The sequence below is a fragment of the Tinamus guttatus genome, unplaced genomic scaffold, assembly GCF_059628265.1.
Source record: "Tinamus guttatus ecotype Peru unplaced genomic scaffold, ASM5962826v1 Tinamus_guttatus_pri_ptg000247l, whole genome shotgun sequence".
In the NCBI taxonomy this organism is placed as follows: domain Eukaryota; kingdom Metazoa; phylum Chordata; class Aves; order Tinamiformes; family Tinamidae; genus Tinamus; species Tinamus guttatus.
In genome coordinates this window covers 3,236,592-3,253,383 of record NW_028288781.1, presented here as the reverse complement: position 1 = coordinate 3,253,383, position 16,792 = coordinate 3,236,592, and the positions used below count along the sequence as shown (strand labels likewise).

At 39.1% G+C, this 16,792-nt stretch overlaps 1 protein-coding gene across 3 annotated transcripts in view; it reads left to right on the top strand.

Moving 5' to 3' along the window:
* Nucleotides 1–16,792, top strand: part of INPP4B (inositol polyphosphate-4-phosphatase type II B) — a 233,931-nt gene that overhangs the window by 202,080 nt on the left and 15,059 nt on the right. For all 3 annotated transcript variants that reach the window (XM_088526537.1, XM_088526538.1, XM_088526535.1), the window contains 3 exons: nt 1,999–2,096; nt 5,942–6,054; nt 10,016–10,170. In XM_088526537.1, coding sequence (XP_088382663.1) covers nt 1,999–2,096; nt 5,942–6,054; nt 10,016–10,170 — 366 coding nt within the window. The remainder of the gene's footprint in view (nt 1–1,998; nt 2,097–5,941; nt 6,055–10,015; nt 10,171–16,792) is intronic.

The following is a 16,792-nucleotide window of genomic DNA, read 5'->3' as shown; positions in this document are numbered from 1 at the left end:
TATTTCTCACCAGATTACAAAGCAAGCCTTTTTTTTTTTTTTTTTTTTTTTTTTTTTTAAAAAAAAACATTTATTATATGCTCTTGAACCATCTCAGGTTCACTTCATATATATTTAAAATGAATTAAAGGAAGTAAATACAAGGTATGAAGTAATGAAAAAATGAAAAATAACAAAAAAAATCAAATAAAGGTATGATATATGAGGGACTTTATTTCACAAAATTATGACCAACTTTTCCTTGGATGCAGCTATGAAAGGAATATCTAGTTCACAGAGGTAGAAGTTTATCAGTGTGCAGAATTTTGGCTCTTTGAAACACAAGTTTGAAAATTCATTTTTTTATTATTTTTTATTATCTGCCAGAGGCAGATCTGAAGTTGCCAGGCAAGTTTCCGACTGTAAAGAGAACATTTTTCTTGGTTTTGTTTTATCTTACAGGGTTGAGGAGGCATAGTTAATTATATGGAATATGTTAGTCATGTATTTCTAGAAACATGAAGGATGGTGTTAAAATTCCAAGGTGTAAAAATTACTTCTCTGGAAAGATTACTTGAAGTAGTTAATTAACCATTACGATTTTAGCCAAAGATTCATTATGGTATTAATTTTTATCTCCTAAAAGAATGGTGTTTGTGGGTCATGTTAAATCTAGTTTGTGCAATGCTAAAACTGCAAGGCAGCTACTTTTGGTTACTAGTTTTAGCACGAGCATCTGAGACAAAGCACATACCTTTAGATGTCCTTCCGTACATCCTCAAAGCCAAAATGAATCCTAAGTGTGGGTGGGCAATACAGGGAGACAGTGGAAAAACAGCCTGGGTGGTAGGCAACATAAGCCCAAGAGGGGCTTGACTTGGTGTTTTTTGTAGACAGCTGGGCAAAAGGCAGTGTTTTAGAAGTTCTAACAGATGCCATCAGGTAGGTTTGTAGATGTTTATGGGAGACTTTTCATAGTTGCCAGTGATATTTGGCATCCGAAGTTTAGAGCTTTGTATTTGTCTCTGACATTGGAAACATGGCATATAATCTCATCAAAACAGTATCTTTTGTTGGAGAATGAACATGACAGTAAAATACTTTGTGATAAATGGTTAGAATATGTTATTTTAGAAGATTCAAGCATCTCTGTATTCAGTAAACCAATAGCTGAGAATGTGATTTAAAATAAATGCCCTCATGTAGCAGGGCAGCAATACGTACTGGAGAACCAGCCAAGGCTTTTTCCCTTTCTGGCCTATTTTAGAACTTGATCCCCTTCTACATGCCGTAGCAGCACATTTGGTATCTTTGCATTGTTTCCCCTTTTGTCTGCCTGAATTTTTCCTACCTGTCCATGTCTCTCTCTGCTTCTCCATTCTCTGAGTTTTCTCATCAGTTTCAGATACAGGAAAGCGAGGAAAATTTAACAGTTCAGGAGCAGTGTGGCATGTAAAGGGCTCAGTGAAGTAATCAGTATTACTGTTTGTAGCATGTGTTTTCAGACCAGCAGACTCCTGTGGCACACAAGAGTTGGCTGGCAAGGGTTCCTCCTGATAGCTGCACTTCCAGGTTCTGTGACTTAGTTTCTGCCAGAGTCAGTAGATGATACCTAATAGAGCTGAGCACCAGCAGAGGGGAGAGACATGGGAGCTGTTACTCTCTGCCCATGGCTGCATTTGAAATGGTCACATTTCAACGCAACCCCTTGCGTTTTTTCCCTTTTACACCTGCTGAACAAGGATGTTTGCTTTATTGAATGGTTGTCTGCAAAAATATCACTTTGTGCATATGTTTTTTTGAGAAGAAATATGCATGGGCAATTACTTTATTCCCCAAAATTAGCTCCAAAGTGCGTGAGATTTGTAACTGCACTCTGATAAGATCTTTTACATTCCGCACAGAGTACTTTATTTGTGCAAATAAAGTATTCTGAAGGATTATTTAGCTTTGCGTTTTAGTTTTTTTGTTTGTGTTTTGTGTTTGTTTTGTTTTAATCATGTTTCTCTTACCTTTTAGATTTGGAGATACCACTTTGCAGGAAAACATTAACCAGGAAAACTTTGAACTTCTGAAAGAATATTACAAGCTGTTTACAGAAAAAATGCCTCCTGATTGTGAGTATGAAATAAGTAATACTTTTTAAAAGGTTTGGGAGATCAAAGATCATAAGAAATTAATATTAGCATGCTACTGATGTGAGTATTTTAGATTTAGGCCTCCATCCCATGAAAAATAAGTAGTTTGTGCCTGCATTAATTGAGTAGGGGTTGCAGGACCACGACCATAGCAGAAGGGCCAGTGAGAAGGAAATGCACTAATGAACAACCAAATAGCTTGTTTAAAATATTAATGCAATATGCATTTTAATAATTCAACTCTCTACTAGAAGACAGTCCCTGCTCCTGATATTTGTACAGAAAAACATGGGATTTTGCAGAAGCTTCAGTCATTCCCTCTGCTCTTATTTTTTAGCATGCAATGAGGTATGGCAAACTGCAGATACAGATACCAGCAGTGAGGCCCAGCATAATGTCATTGTTATTAATAGCACAGTTCCATGAAAATCGTCCCTATATGTAAATTTTATAGAAGTTTGGGATCTTAAACATACTGTTCTGTTTGTTTTGTTGTTTAAAGCAAACATTAAAAAGACCCTTTGCTTCATCTAATCCTGTAAAAGCAATTTTATGGTCTGAATTATATTCCCAAGTGTACATCTTAGTTTTAAATAGCTTGGGCTTTGGTCCCTATCCCTTCCCTTTGGGTAACTATCTCAGCATGTCAGAGATCTCTCATGCTGCAGGACTTCTGCACATGTATGACACCTCATGGTGAAAACTCTTGGTTAAGGTCCTTTTTAAAGCGCGTGTTCTGTGACAGAACACCTTAGAAACTGCACTTTAAATAATCATTAAAACTTCTTTCTTACCCGTTAAAATGCTTGCTATTGGGGGAAGTTATTCCTTATGTGCACTTGTCATCGTATCTAATATATTGCTGCATTACTTGTATATGCCTTGCTATCAGGATGAATTTCATTTGTTAATGGTACCTACAGAAGTGAGTGCCCTATTCCTGAGGGGTGGGCAGTGTGCCCATCCATGCATGAACATCCCTAATACATATCCTTAAATATTTCTACAGAAAAATACTTACTATAAGTTGCTAATTAATTTAGGGGAATCCTGCCAATGATTCATACTGGAAAAGTAACCTCATCTGGGATTAGGTCTAAGGTAGATCTGCTATCTCATAGACAGATTGTGTAAAAGCAGAAATTTTCATGCAGATAGTATTTGTTCCTTTTCATTAACAGAAACTAACCTTTTACTGCCCTCCCCAGAAGGCTGATTAGGGAGCTGCACAGTCTCTTCTTGGTTATTACTGCTGCCTTGCATTTTCTCATCCTCTGAGAACAGAGTTCTTTTTGTGCCAATTTTTACAGAACCCAAAGCACCTTCTCTCTCTGTTGTGCTGTCTGGTTGCTCCATGCTGTTATAGAGCTGCTCTCCTGGTGTTTTAAACCAGTGCCCTTCTAGCCCTCCTCTAGTGACTTTGTTCCCGTATGGAGTTGGAGTAAAGTGAAGGTCTTCCAAGGTGCTCAGCAAGGGGGAGAACTTTGACTCCTTGCTCTGCTCTCTGCAGAAATCCTTTGGAAGATAATCCTCTGTCCAGGGCAGGAGCCAAGCTGGCAGCAGCCCTGTGCTTTGAGCCAAGCACGACCCACTCAGCGTCGATGGCTCCTTTGTGGTACTTCTCCCCATAGACTCCTGTGGTGCCAAATCTCTGCTACCAAGCAGATGACCCAGTTCAAAGCGTTCAGTTGGCGGCTGTGCTTGTAAAGCCAGATAGGACTTGCGAGGAGGCGCAGTCCCTCTGGCTGAGCGGTCGCCAGTGCCTTCCTTGGGCAGCCTCCTTTGCCTCTGCTTTTGTCGGTGAAAGCCCTTGCAAAGATTTGGGCTTCCCGTTCCCCTCTGGGTACCGATGCTTTGGTATTAGCCCCTCCCTCGCCTCGCTCATCCCCAGGGTCTGCTATGTTCTAGCCTCCTTTGCGTTACTCTAATTATTAAACATCTTTAGTTGCACGTACCTGCATATGGCAGACATTGGCTTTCCACCTGATTTTAGATGAATATGCAATTCTGTCACTAACTCTGCTGACTCTGAAAGCAGTAAATAACAATGTGTTTTGAGAGTGACTCCCACCCAAATTTTGACCAAATGTAGTTCTATTTTAGGCACCAAAATAGTACTCCTTTTATAGATGAGTTGAAGATAGTGAGAATGCAAGAATATACGACTTGAGTGATAGAATTTGGCTTAAGCAGTTAGCGCATAAATTCAGATTAACCCAAGTGATCTTGGCCTTGCCAGACAACTGCAGCAGTGTCCATGTTGGAAGGTGTTGTGGCACCTGAGGGATGCGTGCAAGGTTTCGAAAGCCTGTGAATAGATAAGGCCTCTGTGTGCTGGGATCACAGTACAGGCAGCAGTCAGTGCATCAGCACAAAGTCTGTGAGTCTGTCCTGTGCTGCCAGGCTTCCTCCCTTTTTATTAATCTATGGAGGATGATCTGACAGTTTAATACTGCTTTGTGATACAAGCAATTTAAGCAGTCACAGCTAGTCAAGATGGAGCTTATTTTGGCGTGTGTATTTCTCTTATATATTAGGAGAATCTTGCTTTACCTGTACAAAAACAATCTCTCTCCAAAATGATTGATTTTTTTTTTTTTTCCTCCTGTGAGCAGGAGAAAAGCTACTTTGAAGCAGTAAAATATTTGCCTGGTGATATGTTCTTATAATTTGGAAGCAGCTTTTTAGCGTGCTCATTTTACTCTGTGTTTTAAAGAAACAGAGGCAGGATGATAAGTATAACAGCCTTACAGGTTACAGTATATTTTTATGTACTACATAATCAGGAATTATAATTTGCAGATAAAAATCTTTAATAAAGTTATTACATAGCTGGTTTTTAAATTACTTTTCTGTATTTTGCGGGCAGTATGATATACCATATGGCTGAAGCAACTTACACATTTTTAGTATAGTTTTTTGTGTATTTTTGAATTACTTCTCACTATGAATTATGTTTCAGAGAAAATAGAGCATTCTTTAGAAATAAAAAAGGGAAGTCTGTCTAACTTTTATATCTATATATATAAAAGTATCATTCTAGCCATCATCAGTTTAAGAGAATATTTTTACTGGCGTAGCAGTAGTTTAGTGTGTACTCTCTGAGCTGAACACAACTCTTGGATCATAATTTTGAATTTTTTTTTTGATAAAGTTATTCTACCTTCTCTGTTGAAAAATAGTCAATTTGAAAAAAAAAAAAAAGATTTTGGGCTGTTTCTGCTGATTTTCAGTATTAATGACAACAGAGGTAATACTAAAAACAGAAACCTTCTCTGTATACACAAAACAGAAGAGCCAGTTAAATTGCCTGAATTGCTCTTGTATGTGTATGATTAATAAAGCTTCAGCTTATCTGCCACACTCAGAGCAAGTAGGTTACACTGGATTTTGAGTAAACCTTATTTTTGAAAATTAAAGCCCCAATTCATTTCAGACTGGGCAATATCCTCTGTTAGATTTGGCTTTTGAAAAGAAAACAAAATATTTTGGCTTCAAAATAGAGATATCATCCCCTCAAAACAGCTTTTTATACAATCAAGTATTTCTCTACTCACTTCCTATAACTGTCTGTAACAGTTGATGAACAGAGTTGGAACAAAAACTTGACTTTTGCCTTTCAGTCAAAAGATGACACCTATTATTTTCCTTGAGAAGTCCTTGGGGGGAAAGTTCCTATGCTTGGACTTAATGTGCTTAATCCTTGAAAGTCAGTGCTTTTCTATTCTATCATTACTAAATGAAGATCTAAAAGACAAAGGAGCTTTTTAACAAGGAAATCCTTTAGCCTGCACAACCGTTTCATCAAGTTTTCTTCTTTTCAGGCCTACCACATTTTCAAGAACAAAATGACTTAAAGGGATTACTAGAAAACCTCCATCAAAATATCCAGGCCAAAAAGAGAAAGAATGTAGAAATCATGTGGCTGGCTGCGATGGTAAGTTCCCTTATTTTAAATGCCACTACATGATCTGTTAGTTTTCACATGCCTTTCCATTTTTGAAGTACAATATATTTTTAAGGTTGTGCTCGGAATGCTCAGTGGGAGAAGTATGTAGATCACTGAAATAGCCCTCTAGCCTTGCCATTCTGATGGCCTGTATATCACACTTGTGAATAGTCTCTTCTTCCTACATTTAAATTACAGTGTCTTTTTTAATTGGTAAGAGCTGGATGGAATTAAGGGATTGTTTCCCTCAGCTTTGTTCACCTGGCTTCAGCATGGAGCACCTCACTGAACTGGAAGAGGAATTAATTGAGGCCAAGTTTTGTCAGGAAGAGCTTGTGGGACTTGCAGAATTCCTAGGAAGCATTTGGGTAGGAAGGGGCTGTTGGCAGGTGTCTGGGCCCACTGTCAGCTGCCACGAAGCTACAACACAAGCCAGCAAAGCACCAGGGCCACCAGGCGCAGGGTGGCAAGGCCCCGGTGCGCGCGCGGGACCCTTCCCCACTGCCCTGGGCCCTGTGCTGCGCAGCCACTACGCGCTCGGCCGTTTGGGGCTCAGATCCGTTCTGTGGAGATGCCAACTGCGAGAGAGACCTGTGGAGAGAGATCTGTTCTGTGGAGATACTCAATCCGTTCTGTGGAGATACGCAAAACAGCTTCTCCGTTTTATTTAGAGCCTGTAAAGCCCCAGGGTACGTTGCAAGAAGTGATCACTTGTTTCGGGTTTTATTTAATGTTATCCCATTTGACTCTTACAATTCTATGTAATTCAAATACCTTTTGTAAATAACTGTCTAAAATCATCACCACAGCACCATTTAGTGAACTGCCTGTTACGCTTTTCTCTAGCCAGTGTCACCGTGGCAGCCGCTCAAAAAGGCAGTTGGTGCAACACAAATCAGCTAGATAGGCAACAGGTAAAAAGACAGACACAGAGGAGGCATAAATAGAAAAACCATATTAATGTGTAACATTTACATTGCTCTATTCACATTATTCCTTTGTATTTCTCAGTTTTATGTGTCATTGCACAAATATATAAAATACACATATGTTAAAAGGGCTCTAGTTTTCCAGGAATATGAAATCTAGCAAGGTAATTGCCTTGGTTTCAGAAAACTACCTTGGTTGCCTCTCAGGAAGTATGCCCATTTATGTAAGCAAACATTTGGGTCTTGGGTATCTACAGAAATTGAAATGCAAGACCTTTTCTTTTGGGAAATGTTCATCTTCCAGATGAATAAATAACGGACACAGAAATAATAAAAGTTTACATAGCTTATCATTAACACTGTGGACAAGAAAAAAATTGTCACATGACATAGAAAAGTCTTTGCATTAATGATAGTGTAACAATTATGTTACATATTCTTAATACTAATTTTCACTTTAAAAATATTATCACGTGCTATTGTAATATAAATCTGTTGTGGGTAAAAATAGAAGCTTTCTTCCACAGTACTAGTTCTGCAATTACTGTGAAACATTGTTTTTCAAAGAAGTAAAAGATACATCAGTGTAGGATATTGTAAAATAAGCTGTAAAGAATATGACAGAACTTTAATCTTTGGGTATAGAGCATTGTCATCTACCATCCATTCAGCTTTTCAGGAAATAATTTCATGGGTAAAAATTCTTCTCTTGACTTCTAACTATTTCAAATATTTCCTTCACTATATTGAATTTTCTTTATTTCTCTTTTCTTACTTGCAGTTGCATTTCTGAAATGAGTATTTCTGGACCCTTTGAGATGCATACTGCTATATTATGTTATTTTTATATATTGGAAAGGCATGATTCCCAGGGTATCACTGGGTTATTGCAATGTGTGTGCGGATGCACATATGATGTCTGTGCATGTGTGTGCACCACACACGCCTGTGTAGTGCGTGTTGGAATGGGACTGTGAGAACGTGGAATACATCTGCATTTACAAGTCACCTGTTGCAAGACAATATCATAAACGTCTCTTAGTCTAAATGTAATGGGATGGAGATAATAGGCTGTAAAGCCCAAGAGAGTATCTCTCTTCTGTGTTATCTAAGGCAGTTACAGATACCCTCATTATCAATAAAGTGATGTTTCCTTTTAGATTCCTACTTAAAATCCTGAATTTGTTGGTTTTTTTATGGTGCTACATGTGTGATATCTGTGGATCTCGTCAGCTATGTAGTATAGAAAAAATATTTCATTTCATGAGCTTTAAGTATTTTATTTCCTAAGCTGGTTCCTTGTTCTAATGTTTCATATGAAGAAAAATGAACAGAGTATTGATTTTGCCCTTGTTCTAGTCTTTGTTGTCTTATGTGTTTGTCATCCCCTCTTTAAACTTTAATCATTTAAAACTCTCTTCTTGTGAGAGACTTTTTAAGCTTCTAATTATAGTCTTGTTGTCTTTTCCCCCTCTATCTTCAATAATATTTGGGGAAAGAAGTGAGCAAATTTAGGGTAAAATTAAATCTGGAGAATTATCATCAGCTGCATATTCTGATATCACCACAGATCTGGTATCGTCCCTTATTAGATTTCTTGACCACCTGATCATTGTGTTTGCCCATTTTAATTATTTACTTGAACTACTGCAGCTTATTGACCGAATAATTCTGAGGATTTATCTGAGCCGGTCTCACTGGGTTGACCTAGATTTCTCCATACATCAGAAACTAAGGATTTTTAATGCGTTTGTTTAATTTAGCAGATTGTATCCATTTAATCCACTTAAAAATGATTGAGCCATCTGAACTGAATTTAATGCAAAACAAGCTTGCCAGCATGTGGGCATGGTCATCTGCTTGTGCCTGCAGTGCTGTGCAGTTCCAAACTGATTCTTACTAGCCAACCCTTTAGTGGTGTGTCCCCAGCTGAGATCTGGGATTTGGCCACTCCGTAGCTGACCTGAAGCCACAATCCATCCAAGAAAATTACTGATTCCCCTATATTTTTGTCAAAACATTTAGGGAAAGCAGGAATTTCCTGGCATCAGTTTGTGTTTAGGCACCATTTTTTTTTCTGGCCCGTGCATTGAATGGTTTTGCTGCTGAAAGTAAGGAATGCACATAAACCAAATACATAGATAGGTGTGTCTGAATCCACAGCTCAGGGGGAACTGCTTCTCTGTGGAGTCAGGACTTCAAAGTCTTTCTTAATTTTATGACATTCCTAAGGTGTTCAGATAGTTTAGCTTTCATTGAAAAAGATGTTTCTCACAAAGTGAAAAAATTATTGAACTTTTCATTTTAAATTCCAGGCTAGCACAAATTCTTTTTCATATTTAGGAAATCGGATGCTGTAGAAGCAGTAGTAAGAGCAGACATTGTAACAACTTGCTTAACATGCTTAGCTAGAACTAAGACTTAAACATGCTTAACTAAGACGAAGAATAGAAGATTTCTTTTAATTCGGCCCCTGTCCATTTCTTGCTTTAACTGGAAAAATCATGTAGTTTCTTCTGTGGTGCACAGAACAGGGCTGTCAGTGGCAAACCTCTTGTGTCCTGCCCCTTCCACATGGTCCCTCAACCTTGTACAGAATCTGCTTCTCAGAAGTCCAAGTAAAAGGTGTGTGCCCATCAGATGTATTTTGCTAATTAAAACTCAAGTTCTGCTTTTAAGATGTGCAGCTTGGGTAAAAGGGAGTATAGATTAGCCACTGTAGTCTTCTGGTATTACTTGGTCAGGCCAGCATGGGTGTATAATCCTTAAATACAAGAATTAGTAGCAGAGATAGTAACTGATTTAACTGCAAAGACTTGCAAGTTGGCAGCTTAATGATTCCAGTCTGGCTTCTTGTGTTGTAATAGCCTTTTTTTTTTTTTTTTTTTTTCTTCAGAAACACAGACATCTCTGTAGAGATCCTCTGTAACTGTAAAACTGTGGGACTCTCCCAGTCGATGAGTGCATAGAGAAGGTCTGGCGTGAGTAGAGCCATCCTTTGACTTCTGCCTGTGTTACAGGTTTGCCGCAAGCTGAATGGGATCCGTTTCACCTGCTGTAAAAGTGCCAAAGACAGGACATCCATGTCGGTGACGCTCGAGCAGTGCTCCATCCTGAGGGACGAGCACCAGCTTCACAAGGACTTCTTCATTCGCGCGCTGGATTGCATGAGGAGGTATGTGCGCTTGGAGACGATGCCGCGCGCTTGGCCCTTTGAGCAGAATGGGCAGCTACCGGGCAGGGGTGCCTGTAGCCAGGGGCAAATGTGCAATAGTCTTGACTAAGCAGGGGACTGACCGTGGCAGCTAGTGATTCCCAGCTGTATGCAAGGGCATCAGAACTGCATGTTTTATCATTAATGCATTGCTGCTGAAACTTAGATGTGAAACTGCATTAAAAAACGTGCTACTAAATGTAGAATTTGATTATGGTAAATAGCAGTTATTTTAACAATTTCCCAGGTCTTCATAAGTCTTGCATGTTCCTTGTCTATGTGAAAAATATATGCATATTTTGCTTTTAAAAAATATTTTGACAGGACTAACTCCTCATTAAAATATTTTAATGAACCAATATTGCAGAAGCAGAATAGGCATTTGTTACAGTTGACAATTCTTATTAGCTCATCATATTACAAATAATAACAAAACAAACAAAAGCCAAGCAGGATTGGAGTGGTGGTAACTGCCCTAATACTGGATAAAATCTTCACTTTGAAAACATTACTTACATTTCATTCTAAATTACAACTCTGTGGAAACTGCGACTGACGTAATGAGGAATGCGTAAATAAAGGTGTAAAGATTTTTCATTAGCTAAATTTCTGTAAATAAATCTTTCATTATTAGCTTTAGTGAGTACTGCATTGTATATTTGATATTTAAAAAAAAGGTTTCTGAATCATTTAAATGTATAACAGAAGCCACAGTAAGAGTGACAAAAAAAAAAAGCCAGTCAGTTTTCAAAGCATTAACTATAAATCATTCTTGACTTTAACATTTAATATTCTCAGACTACATGTTTAATGTCTCAGTCGGTTGATATCACACATACAGAGTCTGTTTCCTTTCTAAAGGAAAAAATTACACAGAAAATTGAGCAGTGTGATGGACTAGAATCATTAGCTGTTTTGAAAGTTGATAGCACGGTGTGATGTGTTAAGCTGAGATGGTATGGTTTTGTATAAATCATTACCTTGCATAAATCCTTTAATCTCTGCAGTATTTCAGTAAGCGAGTGATTCTTGTGTGCACACTTTCATATCTACATGTTTTATCATTAACAAGAGATGTCTGAGTTTTCTGTGTTAATTCCCATTTGTGTTGGCATTTCAAGTGTTTTTTTCTTTTATGTCTCCAAGAAATGAGAGCTTGCAACATACAGTAAAGTTACCAGCTGCAAGTAGGTTATATATATGAAAAACATTACTATCTAGAATAACACCAAATTGGAGAAGTTTCACAGAAACCTGATTAAAAAAAAAAACACACTACAAATTGATTTGTTAGTCAAGAAGTGCAGTAGGCTTTGGCAGACTAAAATGTAAAGGGCTTTCAGCGCTGTTTTATCACATAATTGATCTGAAAGCTGAGATGATTAACACATTAGTTATATTTGCAGGTAACACCAAATTGGAGTCACAAAAGAAGAGAGAAAAGACCAGTAAATTTGGAAAACACAAAGTAAATGAGCAGATAAGTTTGAAGTAGCATTGCAAAAGTATCAGTTTTATGGTTTTGCTCTAGTTGAGAATAGAGACATTTATCCTGTAGATATATTTGAAGTAGATTTTAACTGAAGTAGCTGCAGTGTTGAGTGAAAGCAAATTATTTTGATTTGAGTGTTTTGAGTGTTCCTGGGATTTAAAGCAAGGACCCTGCACGTAGTTGCTCTAACATCCAAGCTGCATCATCAGGGTAATAAATCTTTTGCTGATGTTAGTGCCTGTGTTGCAGTTGGCACAACAACTCTGGAGGCTTCGATGGCAGCAAACTTCTCATGCTCTGATGCATTAAAATCTCAAACTTTAAGAATCAATATATCAAATGGGGATATGTAGTGCTTTACTGATACTGATAATCAGTACTGATTATCAGTACTGATACTGGTACTGATACTGATAATCAGTTAGCCAGTTTAATCAACTTGAACTTGTAGAAGAAGGTTTAAGAGGTTTGTCAGGCTTGGTCAACATTGACCTTGCTGATGAACACAGCAGGGACTCTCTAACCAGGATCTCTTGTTGGGAGCAGATGAAGAAGGTGAACTGCAGGGGAAAGTAATTTGGGAGAGCAAACTGAGAAGGGAAGTAACACCAGGGAAATAAGGAGAAAAAAACGCCTCATTTTTCACATGAAGTGATATAGTGATGTTTTAAGTAAATCTCTTCCATTTGAGAAAGGTTAGGCAACTATGTTTGTGAGGTTTGTCTGGAGAAGGGCAATGGAGTTGGTTGTTATTCATCTTGGTGCTTGCCCCTTTACTCTTTCTTCGTGTTTGTTTGCTGTTGAAGAGTGTTATTTAGAAAGTTAGGCTGTGCATTTCTAAGCTTTTCACTACTACTAGAAGCTTTTGGAATAGTTTTTGCTTCTAAAAAATACTTTTCAAGAGCAGACAGAGGAAAAACTCTGATCACCTTTCAGTTTACAGCTGGAACATTTGCCAATGAATCTTCTCTAGATTGCTTTGTTAAACTCTGTCAATGGAATCCATTTATGATGATTGCTACAAATCACTTTGAAGTCTTTCAAAAGAAAGAATAGACAAGAAATTCCATTTTAACATACAGAATTCTAACAGGTGAAATTGGTCTCGAAAAGGCTTCTTTCAAGAGTTAGCAATAGGAGATGGAAAGTGCTGTGAAACAAAATGAGTTGTAAAAATAAATGGAGATTCAAAAGCAGCTTTTATTGGAAATGCCATGATTTTCAGAAGTGCAAATTAAAAGGTGCCCATGTAGCCTTACAGCTTCTTCCTTTTCCCCTGCCAGTGCTGACACGGCGGCAGCTGCTGTGCAAGGGAGGCTTGTGCTAACAGGCCTGGGTTTTCTTGCCACCAGGGGAGGCTTCGTGTTGACGCTGGACTTCTGCTGCTGACTGTACTGCTGCTTTCTGACTTTGCCCGTGTCCCCAGATGCCTTTACATCTTGAGCATGCCAGAGGCAATTTCACATGTTTCAGTTTTTGTTTGCATTGCGTGTATGCATTGCAGGGTGTTGTTTTGGGAAATGCTCCCCGTAGCTTTTATTTAATGGATTAGTTCACAGAGTTAGTCCTTGGTAGTGATTGCACCGTGATGGTTATTGTGTCTTTAGAAGTCTCCACCCTTCATACTGAAAACAGCAGCAATGGAAAGTGTGCTTTGCAAAAAATCCTTTTGCCTTTCTCACTTATGAAAAATATGGTAAATGATAACAGGAATTCAAGCTTTATTGTTTACAGATATGTAAAACAGTCTTGTCCCTTGGGTCTAATTCTAGGCATTATGTACCCTTAACCGAGTTGTATGTGCATGTACAACCTGCAGCATTAATTCCATAAATATTCTACATATTTCATGTCCGACTTCCATTGATCTTGACTAGTGACTTGGATCAAGCAGAAGGAAGAGTCAATTTTTGTTCCTTCTGTCACGTGCTTACAATTCACATCATGCTAAAATTTGTATTTCTAATGTTGCTGCCAGGTTCAAATGATTCAAACTTCTTGTCCCCCTCATTTGCCAATGGGCGAATATTTCTTGTCATTCAGTATTGCCATATACTGAGAGACAGCAGAGACAAGTGGTTTATCTGAATTCACTGCAGTATCTCTCTCACATGATTCTATGCAGCTTCTTTAGACTTGGCCCCTGCTTAAGGAGGGTTGGGCCATTTTTCGTTGACTGCTTTTCAATGGTATGGCCCATTCTGGAGGCCTTATAGAGTAACCTGAGAATCACTTGTATTCTGAGTGTGTTTCTGATGCATCCTTAAAGAACAAATAAAGGAAATTCACTGAATACAGTGAAGCCTCTTGGGCTTTCAGCCCCGTGGTGACTCTTAGCAGGACACAGTACCTGTCAAGTGTGTTTCAAGGCAGTGAGTAGAAAATCTGATTCAGTGCCAGACACGGTCTTTTCACTTGAAACACTGCTCAAGGATATTTCAAAAAGCTGACTGAAGCGCACGTGCCAAGCGAATTGTGCGCAACAAGGTGGTGCAGGCTTTTGATGGCTTGCTTATGAAGTTGCTTGTTTTTCAAGAGCTGTTTGAAGGGTGTAGCTTCTTAAGGATTGCCAGCACAATAAACTCATTCAAGAATAAATTTGCATATGGAAGGAAGGGCAGCTGTAAAAGTTCTTTTTAATTGTGGCCTTCCAAGTGATCCAGACAGAATCTGTAGATCCTGGTGTAGGGAGACCCTGGACGTGGGTTGATGAAGGGTCCTGTATCAAACAAACTGCCGTCACAATCACTGCATGGACAAGGAAGCAGGAGCTGGGGCAGAATTCCATGTGCAAATCTGTTTTTTCTTGTGTGTCCCCTGCCAGGTCTCACCCTGCCCCTGCAAGCCTGCGTGCATGGCAAGTCAGCAGGAGTCATACACGTGTGCTCCTCACACCACACATGCCCTGTCTTTGGTTCACAGAGCCCTCAGCTCAGGGTAAACGCTGCTTGAAAGAGATGTACTTCCCCACTTTTATGTTTATAAAGAAACGTAACAACTTTGAGGCACAAACTTCAGGCAAATAGGTCTATGTTGCCTAATCTATTGAAAGGAGCTTTATAGGAAGTAACAGTAAGGTCCAATTTGGTGTAATCAGACAACCATTAATTTTGTTTTCCTAAACCATGCTGCTGTTTAATAGCAGGTACACACTGCTTCTGACAAGAAGAGAAAATTAAGGGAGAGATGATAATGAAGTATAATAAGAATCAGTGCGTTCAACTCCTTGTTGGTCGTCTTTTGGAAAAAAGATGTATTTTTGAGCAGCCTTCTGGAAGGAGGAGAGCTGCAGACAACCATTACGAAGTGGTAGCTCAAATGGACTGTGCTAATTCTACTGTTTCCTAATCTAAGTGCTGAATTTCACAAAGTTCATCCTTATAATGTGGTTTTAAAGCAATTTTCTGTTCTTGAAAGACTTCCAAAAACCTCAAACCCAAACTCTTGTACCATAACAGGCTCAGGATTCATACCCATATGTGGGGTTCAGAGTTCCACATGGGCAGGTCAAGAAAATGAAATGGGCAGTCATTTTATAATATAATGTTCTACATTTTGTCCGTGTTTCAGAGATGAGGATCAGAGTTTGCAGAAAGTGTTTGCAGGAAACTGTTCTCTGTTACAGAAGTTTCATTTCTTCCATTTAACTTCTTTGCAGACCTCTCTTCAGGCTTTCTTCCCAGTCCCCAGGCTGAGTTTGGGAACCTGCTCATAGGGCTTCCCCGTCTTCCCCAGGGGCTGCTGCTCGCCGCTGCCCGCCGCGTGCCGCTGCCTTGGCCCCTCTCCCCTCCTGCCGGGCCCTGGGCTTCGGTGACGGCACCGAGGGAGAACGGAGACGGCCTCCCGGCCTCGTCTCTGCTCGGCTCTGGAGCTGCCGTCATCTGCCCAGGGCAGCAACGGCAAGGAGAAGTCCTGCCTGCCCTCCGGACCGGCCGCGTGTTTAGCTTAGATTGACTCCAGCCAAGTGCTGAGTTTTCACAAGTCTCTGTTAGGAAGGGTTGCTTTGAGATGCTTGCAGGAGCAGGCTTTGGCAATCGTTGTCTCTCTCATACATTTATTAGCTTGGTGAATAATATAAAATTCTGCTCTTCAACTGGAAGGTGCTAGTAAGATGCCAGGAATTGCTGGTTTGTTTTGTTTTGGGATGGCGGTTATACATTAATTTTGATTTAAATGACATTATAAGTTTGCTTTAATCACTCAAAATGAATGATCATAGAATCTTAATGGAAAGCATTGCCCAGCCCTTCACATGTTGCCTCCAGCAGTATTCTTGGGTTAGTCACTGCGAGGGATACATGCAAAAAAAAAAAAAAAGGAGGGGGAGTGGGGCAGCATAAACCTTTGCTCCTCTTTACAAGGAATACATGAAGATGTGATGAAGGCCACTTCCCTGAAGCACTTGAATATTCAGCATGTAGTCCACTGGTATTTCTAAAACAAATGTTAACATTCTGTCGTGAAAGGAAGGTAGTACCATGCACAGTGCATTTCATCTTTGAATTCTGACAGCAGAGCTCTTGAAATGCTCCTGCTCCTTTTGTTGACTGTGGAGGAAATAGGGGGTTGTACTTCAGGAAGACTGGGAAACTAAAGTTAGATTTTTAACTACTGAGCTGTAAAAGATTCACAGTGTGTTAGAGAGAAAAATGTTCGTTTTCCTTTGAAAAGGCCAGCATGGATAGTTTGTGGCAAGCAGGAGGAAAAAGAAAAAACACTCTATAATCTCATGCCTGTTTCTTCTGCTGTGATTTTTATTTTTTCCTCTCTCCCATTGATGTATTGACATGGTAAATGATGTGTTACCTCGCCCATTTGTTATCTGTTCTTGCTGCTAGATTGTGAAACTGTCCTTTGTGACTGAAATGAGGGTGTGCAGAATTGAACTGTGCCTTCCTTCTTCCCAAATGTTTTAATTATTCAGTTTAGACTGTGAAAAAGATAGATAATTAAATACCAGGTGAACACTGATCATTCAGTTTGAGTATAGATAATTAAATACCAGGTGAACACTGATCATTCAGTTTGAGTATGAAAACAAACAAAAAATCCCAACAACTTACCCAATAAATTTGTTCTCTTATTTATTAC